This window comes from Neomonachus schauinslandi, chromosome 12 (genome assembly GCF_002201575.2).
Source record: "Neomonachus schauinslandi chromosome 12, ASM220157v2, whole genome shotgun sequence".
In the NCBI taxonomy this organism is placed as follows: domain Eukaryota; kingdom Metazoa; phylum Chordata; class Mammalia; order Carnivora; family Phocidae; genus Neomonachus; species Neomonachus schauinslandi.
In genome coordinates this window covers 30127181-30139528 of record NC_058414.1, presented here as the reverse complement: position 1 = coordinate 30139528, position 12348 = coordinate 30127181, and the positions used below count along the sequence as shown (strand labels likewise).

The following is a 12348-nucleotide window of genomic DNA, read 5'->3' as shown; positions in this document are numbered from 1 at the left end:
AAAAAAGAGTTAATACCATTATTCTTAAATTCTTCCAAAATAGAAGAGGGAACACTTCCAAACTCATTTTATGAAGCCAGAATTACCTTGATATCAAAATCAGGCAAGAACACACAAGAAAAGAAAATTGCAGACCAATATCCCTGATGAGCACAGATGCAAAAATCTTCAACAAGATATTAGCAAACCAAACTCAATAGTACATTAAAAGGATCATACATCACAATCAAGAGGGATTTATTCCAGGCATGCAAGGATGCTTCAACATCTGCAAATCAATCAATGTGATATACCACATTAACGCAATAAAGGGTAAAAATCATAGGATCATCTTAATAGATGCAGAAAAAAAAGCATTTGACAAAATTCAACATCATTTCATAATAAAAACTCTCAATCAACTGGGTATAGAGGCAAATGCCTCAACATAATAAAGGCCATATGTAACAAGTCCATAGCTAACATTATACTCAATGGTGAAAAGCTAAAAGTTTTTCCTTTGAAATTAGGAACAAGAGAATGATGGCTACTCTTTCTACTTCTATTCAACATAGTACTAGAAGTCCTAGTCAGAGTAATTAGGAAAGAAAAGGAAATAAAAGGGATCTAAATTGGAAAGGAAGATGTAAAACTGTCTCGATATGCAGGTGACATATTATATATGTAGAAAATTCTAAAAGCTCCCCCCAAGAACTTAAAACTAATAAAAAAATTCAGTAAAGTTACAGGATACAAAATCAATATACAAAATCAGCTGTGTTCTATGCACTAACAATGATCTATTAGAAAGAGGAGTTAAGAAAACAGTCTCATTTACAACAACATCAAAAAGAATAGATGCATAGAAATAAATTTAACCAAGGAGGTAAAGAATCCGTACACTAAAAGTTATAAGATGTTCATGAAGGAAACCAAAGAAGACACAAGTAAATGGAAAGATATTCTGTGCTCATGGACTAAAATAATTAATATTGTTAAAATGTCCATACTACCTGAAGTGATTTATAGATATAGTGCAATCCCTTTTAAAAGTCCAATGGCATTTTTCACAGAAATAGAAAAAAGAATTAAATTTCTACAGAATCACACAAGACTCCAAGTAGCCAAAGGAATGTTGAGAAAGAGGAACCAAGCTGGAGGTATCACACTCTAATTTCAAATTATATTATAAAGCTACAGTAATTAGAACAGTATGGCACTGGCACAAAATCAGACACATGATCAGTGGAACAGAATAGAGAGCCCAGAAATAACCCATGCATATATGGTTAATTAATTTATGGCAAAGGAAACAAGAATATACAATGGGGAAAGGATAATCTCTGCAATGAACGGAGTTGGGAAAACTGGACAGCCTCATGCAGAAGAATGAATCTGGATCCTTATTTTACACCATACATAAAAATAAAATTGAAATAAATGAAAGACTTGAATATAAGACCTGATACCATAAAACTCCTAGAACAAAACATAGGGAGTAAGGTCCTTGGTCTCAGTCATGGTAATGATTTTTTTGAATTTGACACCAAAAGCAAAAGCAACCAAAAGCAAAAATAATCAAGTGAAACTACATCAAGTGAAAAAGTTTTTGTGCAGCAAAGAAAACCATCAACAAAATGAAAAGGCAACCCATGGAATGGGAGAAAATATTTGCCAACTATCTATGTGATAAAGGGCTAATATCTAAAATATATTACGAGCTCACACAACTCAATGGCAACAAACAGATAATCCAATTAAAAATGGGCAAAGTAACTGAATAAATATTTTTCCAAAGAAGATATTAAGATAGCCAACCGGTACATGAAAAGATGCTCAGCATCACTAATCATGAGGGAGAAGCAAATCAAAACCACAAGGAGATACAACCATACACCTGCTAGAATGACTGTCTTCAAACAGACAAGAGGTAACAAATGTCAGCAAGGATATGGAGAAAAGGTAACTCTTCTATGCTTTTGCTAGGAATGTAAACTGATACAGCTACTATGACAAACAGTCTGGAGGTTTCTCACAAAATCAAAAAAAAAATACTACCATATTATCCAGCCATCCCACTTCTGGGTATATTTCCAAGAGAAATGAAAACAGGATATTGAGAAGATATCTACACACCTACGTTCATTACAGCATTATTTACAATAGCCAAGATATGTAAACAACCAAATTATCAACAGATGAAGGGATAAATAAGATGTAGTATATATTATTCAGCCATGAGAAAGAAGGAAAACCTGCCATTTGTGACAATATGAGTGACCTTGGAGACATTATGCTAAATGAAGTCAGACAGAGAAAGACAAATACTGTATGATATCACTTATATGTGAACTCTAAAAAAGCTGAACTCATAGAAACAGGTTAGAATGGTTGTTTACCAGGGGCTAGGGGATTGGGGGAGATGTTGATCAAAGAATACAAACTTGTAGTTAGTTGTCAGATTAATAAGTTCTGGGGACCCAATGTACAGCATGGTAATTATAGTTAATAAATATTGTATTATATACTTGAAAGTTGCTAAGAGAGTAGTTTTTAAATGTTCTCACCACAAAAAAGTAATGGTAATTATGTGATGGGATGGAGGTGTTAGCTAATGCTGTGGTGGTTATCATTCTTCAATGAATAAATATCAAATCAACATGCTGTACACCTTACACTTACAAAATGTTATATGTTGATTTTATCTCAATAAAGCTGGAAGAAAATTTTTTAAAAATTAAAGAATAATATATTAATGGTCAGTCATAGAACATCTAATCATATTTGGTTCAGCAGCTTAGTGTGTGTATGAACATAATTTTGTATTGGAGATATTATTTTGGAAATGTAATATATGGTCAACTCTGTGCTAGGGAAATTGTTTATAATTTTTTTTATGGAATTAAGTTTCTGAATATTCTGAAATGTTACTTAGTACTGTAACTTCTGGGGACTCAGCCACCTTATCAAATTCTAAATTATCCCAGACAGTGGGATGTATCCTTTAACCGTCATAGTTTTGGAATGAACTAGATACAAATGAGGGCTTATACTACCCCAGGTATAATGCTAGGGGTCGGGAGAAAAAATGTGAAGGATGACTATGTAATCTTTCCTGGAGATCTCACATAGAGTGACTAACAATACTGTGGACACCTGTTGAACGTTTAAAGTAAGAGGGAGGTGAGAATATTGACCAGGCACTGAGTGTTTAGCTTTCCTCCTCAGTGCCTGCTCCTCAGGATGTGACCTCACATCCTTAATCTTGAGAAACTGTGCTCACTGCTCAGGTATTAGGACAATTCCGCTAGGTTCCTAGGAAGGTTTACCAAACACAACTCTGGGAGGGATCGCCCATAATCTCCTGCTTCATTAGATGACAATTTAGTCTTTTAAAATCTGCAGAGAAAAGTCCTCTATTTCAGTATTTGACTGCCCCCATGGACAGAAATTTTTTTCTGAATCCATTGGAAGCACTTCCTTTATCTATTTTGGCTCTCCAGTATGCTGTCGAAGATGAGTAGTACCACAAAGGTAGATGAAGTAGAAAAACACGTGTTTCCAATTCAACTAAAATTAGAAACCTTGAAAAACCAGGTTATTGTGGGATAACACCAGGTGTCCCAAAGGTCAGGAACATAGGCTAAACTTCTTTTTAAATGACACGTTAGCTATAGTGTTAGAAAATGCTCAGAATATTTTCCTCAATCTCCAGACACCTTTGTACGTGATATTCCTATAAATATACCACAGTGTCCAAAAAGCCTGGAAACATCTAGAGGATAGCATATTTATTGTACTTTTTTTCTGATTAGCAAAGTGGTAGAATCCGTTTCTTTCCTACTTCATGAGAGATGATTACTGTTTTCTGCTTCATAGACAGGATGGCTCTTTAAATGAATCATAAGGATTATGAAATAATAACAACTATATGATGAGAATAATAAGCAGCAGCAGCAGCAGCAAGCTCAGGCCAAAGTGGAAAATGAGGTTTTCTAGAGACTCCTGTTCTCCACTGTGTGACCTTAAAATGGGAATCACTTCTCAAGCTTCTAAGACACCAAAGCACAATGCATGGTGCATAAACAAATAAGTAACCACATTAGTGGTGTCCTTTGGGGGTTTAAATCTTATTCCTGTGACCCCAGGAAGCTGACCAGAGAGAAAAGGGAAGAAAGAAATACAGGATATTTATCTTTACATTTTGGAAATGCTTTTGATCAGCAGAGCTGGAACAAGTTTCTGTGCTTTTGTGGGAACTACAAATGTTCCAGGGGAGGAAGCAAGATCAAGAGCAGTTTGCTCTTTCAGGGACTTCAAAGCCCATTCATCTAAAGATGTGGCCATTACCATTTTGGCTTCCTCGCTGTGCCTTGGATGGCCCTGTACTTTTCAAGAGGAGAGCCTTGCTGGGTTGGGGCCAGCTCAAACATATTCCTTGGAGTGCAGTGTTCCAGAAAATCTGCCCTTCCTGGCCTGTGCTCTGTGATTGCAGTCTCAACCCGGAGTAATCCTTGGACCTAGTGGATGAGTCAGATGCAGAGGTGAGTGGGACAGTGAGGCTGGACTCCTCATTTTCTACCTCTGCTTCTCTTCCAGGTATGGAGAATCGTAGACATAAGAACAAGGCTGCGAGTCTCTGATCTCAGCAGTCTGTCTCCTTGCTGAGACCAAGAGATGAGTGTGCCTCACCTCCCCACCCCCCACCTGCCAGAAAAAGAAAAAAGGAAAAAACAAGCAACCAACCAAATGCGCAACAACAACAAGAACTGTCATCGTTGTGTGTCCTATTATCCAGTCGTATTAGGACCACAGGTCCAGCATAACAGTTGTCCTCTTCACTTGCAAGTCAAACCCCGGGAGTAAGATTTGTTCAGTGAGTTGGAGATTTCTTCTGGGCCTCACTTAAGATACATAATAATTTTCCAACTCAAAACAAAAACCAAAATCCAAACAGAACGCAAAGACTAGGGCAAGACCCTAATACTGCAGGCCCCCATCATCCTGCTTCTGTACTTGAGCGGCTCCAGAAAGCAGGGACTGCATTGCTCCTGTTCACTGTTGTGTCCCCAGGCCCCAGCATGAAGTCTAATCACATCTGTGGAATGAATGACTACATCAGGACCTTGGCGTCACCTATTTCATTATGTGATCTTGGATACATTTCCTATTGTGTCAAATTCTCAATTTCTCCCTTCTCAAACATTCTAGCCCACCCGCCCCTGCAAATCACACAGAGCAATGCTGTGAGTGTTATTTCCAAGAGAATGCCTCCCCAATTGTGGATGTGTCTTGGAGCACCCCTGGCAGTATGTTCAGTAAGTGGGAGCTCTTCCTTTTCTCTTTTGAATTGGGTGTACTCCGGTTACCACATCACTCTGACAGTTGAGTTCACTTTTATGTGCTTCAGTAAGTGAAGATAATAATGCTGACATCCTGAATTTCCACCCCTGTCAAGTGAGGAGTAGGGGCAAGTTCATCTTTGAGGAAGGCCTTTTGTCACTCTATGATTTTATTCTCCTCCACCTTCTGGAATTGGTCTCAGAATAAAAAGTGAGAGAGACTGCACTCTACTGTGAACACACAGCAGACAGTGATATTGCATTTCTGTGGATGTTTAATGGCCCTCTCTATTTCTTCTCTTTCTAACTCACTTGGTAGTTCAAGCTTTCCTTTTACATGATAAGCACATGGAATTTCACTCAGAGTCATTTTGAAAAGTCAAATGACAACAAACATAATTCGCATTTAAATATTTCTTTCAGAATTCTGGATGACATGGCTCTTTCAGATGGAAATCATTTTACTAACAACAAAAAAAGCTTTGAAAAAAAATTTTTTTAATATCCTAAGGTTTAGATTCTAAGGCTCAGCTTCCAAAGTGTGGGTGTTTTATGAAACACCTCAGCTCCAACTAATTGGGAAAGTGGCCCAGGAGCATTAAAAGAATCATAAGAAGGAGCCCAGAAAGAAACATATTTCAAACTTACTGACTGATTGTCTTTCATTCCTTCAATCAACATCCCATTGAAATCTAATGTATGTCAGGATGATGTTAGGTATTTGGGATCAAAGACCTCAACGTCCCAAGGTCCTTGGTGACACCCAAAAGCAGCCCCAGACCTGGTGACTGGATTTCAGTCTCTGCTCCTGCCACTAACCAGATGATGACCTTGGACAAATCGCTGTGAGTTTTGGGGCTTCATCTATAAAACAGGGATGGATAAGAGATCCAGAGCTAATGCTGTTAGGTTTTAAATGTATCTCAAATATAATGATAGAACATAACTAAAGGACAGTGCTTAGGTAAAAGCAAGTCATTCTAGAAGTCATATACTTTTCTTTGTTGAAACTCATTTGTTAGTGAACACAGTATATATATTAAATTTTCATAAAAAGAATATTATAAATCTACTGATTCTTTTCCTCATTCCTTATTCCTTCAGTAAATATTCATGTAATGCCCACTCTGTACTAGAAACTGTGTTGGGTATTTGAGATCAGAGATGAAACATATATTCTCTGCCTTGAAAAAGCTCACAATGTAGTAATGGAGACAGAGAAGGAAATATGAGTTTGGGTGTCAAGTGATATTCATAACCAACAAATGTTTATTGAGTGGCCATTATGCTTGAGCTGTGTCAGTGAAAAAATTGATAACGATTTCTGTTTTCATGGTGTTTATATTCAAGTGTGAAGATCAAACAATGGAGAATAAACTTGAAAATAAATGAGGTGGTATGAAAGAAAAGGGAAAAAATCACTGTGTATAAAAGAAATAGAGCAGCTTAGAGAGACATGAGGATGCCTGTTGTGGGGTGGGGGCAGTGAATTACAACTTCCAGAAGGATTGCCTGGTGGGCCTCAGGAAAGCTAACATTGAAGTAAAGGCTTGAAGGAAGTAAGGGAATTGACTAGCCCCAGGAATATATGGGGATAGGGCATTAGAGACAGAGAGAACTGCCAGCAGAAAAAGCCCTGAATTTGGTAATGAGGGTGGCTGGAGTGAAGGGAGAAAGAGGGGGAGTGAAAGTAATGACAGGAGAGCAAGAAGGACAGTGAGGGGGTGGATTGGGGAAGACATCTATAGGGCATTGCAAGGATTTTTTGACTTTTACTGTTGGGTGAAATGGGGGAACTCCCTAAGAGGTTGTGAGTAGAGGAGTGAGTTGCTCTGATTTAAGTTTTCAAAGGGCATCCTGGCTGCCGTGGAGAGAATGGGTTGTGGAGGCTGGGATGGAGGGGGGCAAGAGTGAATCAATTAGGAGGCTGTTGTAGAACAGAACAAGAACTTATGTAGTTAAAATTCTCAGGAGGCTTAGCTTTTCCATCCTGTAATGACTAGAGCCCTTAGGAGGCTGGCTGCAACTATCTATCCCTTGTCAGAAAAATCTTGGAGTAAATGCACTGAGTACAAGCAGATGGCTGGAAGAGGACTTTTTCAACCCACTTGAGCAAAGATGGTTTGCTGTTTACTTTTGTGCTTAGTCCCTTGGGTCATTATTCAAGTTATAAAAACAAAGATACTATTTCAGAGAAAAATGTAAAACAAAATCTGCTTTTCAATAGGTAACCAGGTTAGCCTTATTTTTAAAATGTACATATTTAGCTCCTTTAGCATCTCAGTGTCCTCCCATAGTATGGCACTTTCTGCTCCAATTCCCACATTACTAAGCATTGTGGCACTGGTGGCTGGTCTAAGTTCCCTGTCTTCTCTGTAGTTTCCACCTGTTTTTCACCCTTCTACTCTCTTCAGAGGTGGAGAAGGATTGGTAATGTCGAACAAGTTGAGAAGGCTAAAATAGCACTTTGCGGTCAAGTTTACAAAGCTGAACCAAATTGTAGAATCAAAGCCAGTAATTGAACAAGACAGACAAAAAGAAGATACTTTGTTTTATTTACCAAATAATGGCCTTATTTCTTCCCTTTTCTTCACCATTTAAGACTCAGTCTGGGAAATGAAGAAAAATATTTTTGTTACCTAAAACACCTTGCAAGGGCTCACTGAAATCTAAGAGCTCCCTTTATAGTAGCTGCTGATGAGCAGATAGATTTGTATATTTGTATACTGAAGAATGAGGAATGGACTAGATTAATAAGATTAATGAATACATGTAGCGAATAAAGATAAATAATAACCCCAAGGGTAATGAGAAGGGGGTAGGGATGGTGCTTATCTTATTTATCTTTAAGTGCATTGTAGATGCTATTTACAGATACCTGTGAAATTCATTTTATTTAGAGCAAAGCTATTCTTTTTTACTGATTTCTATGGTCCATTCTTATTTTCTGGAGATGTCAGTGGAAATCGATCTGGGATTTTGAGATAAATGGTGATTTGATATTATATATAAAATATATATTTGTTATTTCTATATGGAATGCACCTGTGGGAATACAGGGCACAGAAAGAGTTTAATCTTTACCACTTATAAACAGTCATTCCAATGGGAAGAGGTATCTCGTAGATGAATAGGAGAAAATACTGACATAACTGATTTCTACTACTTTCGGCTCCCTCTGGGTAGAATGAGGAAAAGATGTGCAAAATGCAGGCTGGTAATTTTTGTGCTTATTTTCAAGACTGATTTGGGAATTAGAATTTTGGAATAGGAACCAATGGTCGTAAGTCCTACCAGTGATTTTTCAGGTCATTTTGACTTCCAAATGATCATCTATACAGGAGAGGTGAGAACTGCCACTTATTCTAATAACAATATGATTTGAGCATACGAACTTTCATGTCTTTGGGGAGAAACCAATTGAAACAGACTGTGTAGATTAGAATGATGCCCTAATGGCATGGGAGATGATTATTAGTGATTTAGGCAAATGAAAGCACTTTATCATTGTAATATTTCTGGCATCAAGTTTTTTTGTGCCATATAATATTACTTACTGTTTATGATTTGGGTAAAGCTAAAGTCCTCAGAACCAATACCTTAATGCACTGGTTTATCACATGTACCATCGTAGAGATTGCAAACTTAAAAATGTTGTGACTTTTATGCTAGTAATGCATTGAAATGCAATGCTATCTTTAGAAATACTTTACCATATTTAGAATCAAAGGAAGAGGAAACAAAAGCCATTTCAAACACACCTTTGCCTATTCACTACTATATTGTAATGACTTCCATAAGCCTTCAATTTGTTTATACTCAGGCTCCCAGAAAAAGTTTCATTTCATAACATCCTTTGAGAAAATCTACGACTCTTAATGCTGACATGGAAATGTTTCTGTATAGCAGAAGAAATCAACTCAAATGCCTGGAAATCCATGGTCTGAGTATTTTTCCCTTTTGCCCCTAATTAAGCTCTGGGAAAACATCGACTTTTTTCTCTCACCCACTGTGAAAGTTATGAGATTCTTTTGCTCAGATCACCCCAAAGGAAGGCTTGGAAGTTCATGTTCCTTAGAGAGTTTCCAATTCTGCTAAAGAAGATTAAATGCCCATATCAGACGTGTCATACCCCACAGCTAACAAAAAAGAGAGCAAATGTAGCGTAGCCCACATGTAGACAACTACCACAGATCAGCCTAGCCTAGGGAGCCTTTCAATTTCATGTAGTGCATCAACCAAGTTATTCACTCAAAAATAAGTTAGAACACCACAGCCATCATCTTGCATCTCGGAATATTTGTTTAAGTCTGAACCCTTTTTATGGCTCTGAAATGAAGATTTCTAGGTCAGGGACAGAGGTATCTGAATCCTGTTTGATTCTACCTGTTTACCCCGCAGAAGATGAGTAAAGGCTCCTCGCTTACCTGTGAAGTTGATTTTCAGCAAATAGTCCTTGTACAACTTCTTCCCGTCCAGGATCTTCATAGCATCGCAAAGCTTGGTGGTGTTGGGACAGAGGGTGCGCTGCATTTTGTGCAGGGCGTGAGCCATGGCATACACGGCGTTCACCACAAACATGATCTTGGATTCTTGCTCGTAGTTGCTGCTGTCGATGGCCAGGTGCTTGTCGCACGTGCGCCGGTGGTTCCGCTTGTTCTGGAGGCTGCACTGGAACTTCTGTTCCCAGAAGTCCCGGAACCAGGGGTTCCGGTGGTTGTTGTAGGGGTTGAGGCTCTGGAAGTAGCGGTCGAACTGGCGGACGGGGTGCGAGGCCAGCTCCAGTGTGATGGCACCGTAGGCCACGTGCTCGCTGCCCTTGACGATGCTCTCCTGCGCGCCCCAGCCGTCGCTGGCCACCCAGGTGAACGAGGCGTTGACGCGGCTGGCGGCGGCGATGAGCTCGCGCGAGTCGTCGCTGCGCATGAAGAGCACGACGACGCGCGCGTTGGGCTTCTGCAGCAGCTCGCGGATCACGCTGTCGTAGGACTTGCGGATGTTGGAGCGACCCACCTTCTCCGCGGTGGCGATGCAGATGTTGCGCTGGCGGGCTTCTTGCTCGAACGCCTCGATCCCCGTCTCCCCGTAGTCACCCTCCGAGGCCACGGTGGACACGTAGGTCCAGTTGAAGAAACGCAAGATCTCGGCCATGGCTTTGGCCTGGTAGAAGTCGGGGGGCACCGTCCTGGCAAAGTAATCATAGCGCGACTTGTCGCTGAGTTTGGCGCTGGTGGACGCGTAGCTTATCTGAGGGATCTGGAAGAGCCTTAGCAGGTTTGCCACCTAGCGGGGAGGAGGAAGGGAGAAGAACTTGTTTTAGAAACCTGGAGGTAAACGGACATGAAAAATGAATAATACCAGACTGTTTACCCAGCTCCCTTTCCACCTCTGGATGTCACCAGACCCTTCTCTGGACACTGTATTTTGGATATGATGGAGCAGGTTTCGAGCAGGTGGTTTATGCTTTGGCAAAGGGCATTAGTAGAAAAATGAGAGGGCAGTCCTCTCTCTCTCCCAGACTTTATGCTAGTCCCTGGGCTATGTTCAGTCCTGTTCAGGTGTCTTACCTGTGGTTGTTTTAAGTTTCTGGAGTCTTGATAGAGCTCAGTCAGGCAATGAACTACAGGGAATTGGCCAAACTGTTTTTTAGACAACTTGGCTACAGTGTATAGAGAGAGCCTGGGTGTTGTCTGATTCTCACTTCCCCCTCTTTTGCTAAAAATGGCAATCTCTGAAAGAGTTTAATTTGGGAACCTTATGCCACATGGACAGTCCAAATTAGACATTTATTATCTAGGTTAAGAAAAAAAAAATCAATTCTTTTTGGTCCACACCAAATTTTAGGCATATGCTTTTCTAAACTTCTGAAAAGCTTGACCAAAATTTTCTTTGCTTTCTTTTTCCTTTTAAAATGTTGTTTCTGGGGCGCCTGGGTGGCTCAGTTGGTTAAGCAACTGCCTTCGGCTCAGGTCATGATCCTGGAGTCCCGGGATCGAGTTCCGCATGGGGCTCCCTGCTCGACGGGGAGTCTGCTTCTCCCTCTGACCCTCCCCCCCTCATGTACTCTCTCTCATTCTCGCTCTCTCAAATAAATAAGTAAATCTTAAAAAAAATTAAAAAAAATAAAATAAAATGTTGTTTCTGTTTGGGCTGTGTGAAAAGAAAGCATACAAATGCGATTCTTAGGGCATTTTTAATTAAAGAGCAAATAAGGAAATATTAAAGACCTTATCAAGAAAAAACCATCTACTTCAAAATTTTAAAGCTTGAATAAAGAATTTAAATTTGTTATAATTCACCTATTGGTAATATTTCACTGTTTTTATTTATTGCAGAATAAAAAAGGAAAGTGACACTAGCATATCAAGGAGCATTTTATGCATTGAGTATTTGCATAAATATATATCTTAAAACATCTACACACATGGTATGTATACCTAATAATAAGTTTGTTTTAATTTTTCCGGAATACTTCACGTATTCTGAACCCTTCTATCTCTATACTGACTTCAGCTAAGTCACATAATGTACTAATTGTACTTTAATCAGAAACAACACTGAATATTCTGATATACTCTATGAGTACTTTGAAATTTTCCTTCTGGAACTTGTGGTTTCAGGTTTACATTTGACATGTAGGAAGCACAGCTTGAAATAGGCAGCTGTTAGCAAAGAGCACGAGTAACATAAAACAACTGACATCTGAGTCCCGATTAATCATCATTTCATCTGGCAAAGGAAACCAACAGCCAAGTTCATACACAGCCACACAGCATGTTCTTGGAGATCTGGCCTGCTATTAAAACCAACACTTGATATAGCCCAGAGCTATCAAAAATGTTTTCTATATCTTTTCAAATCCTGGTACCTCTCCCATAACTACAAATGGAACAGCTAGAAAATTAGACACTTGCCATGCAAAACAAAGCAAATTTAAGACCCAAATCTTTCTTGCACTTGGTAAAAACTTTTTTTTTTTTAAATATCCTAGGATATGGAGGAATTGCAGGAAACGGAGGTAAGTGGC

The 12348-nt window shown here is 39.2% G+C and overlaps 1 protein-coding gene across 1 annotated transcript in view; it reads right to left on the bottom strand.

Moving 5' to 3' along the window:
• The window catches only part of GRM3 (glutamate metabotropic receptor 3), a 97685-nt gene that overhangs the window by 66870 nt on the left and 18467 nt on the right, over positions 1-12348 (bottom strand). Inside the window, exon 2 of the mRNA XM_021689737.1 lies at positions 9749-10604. Within this exon, the coding sequence (XP_021545412.1) occupies positions 9749-10604 (856 nt within the window). The remainder of the gene's footprint in view (positions 1-9748; positions 10605-12348) is intronic.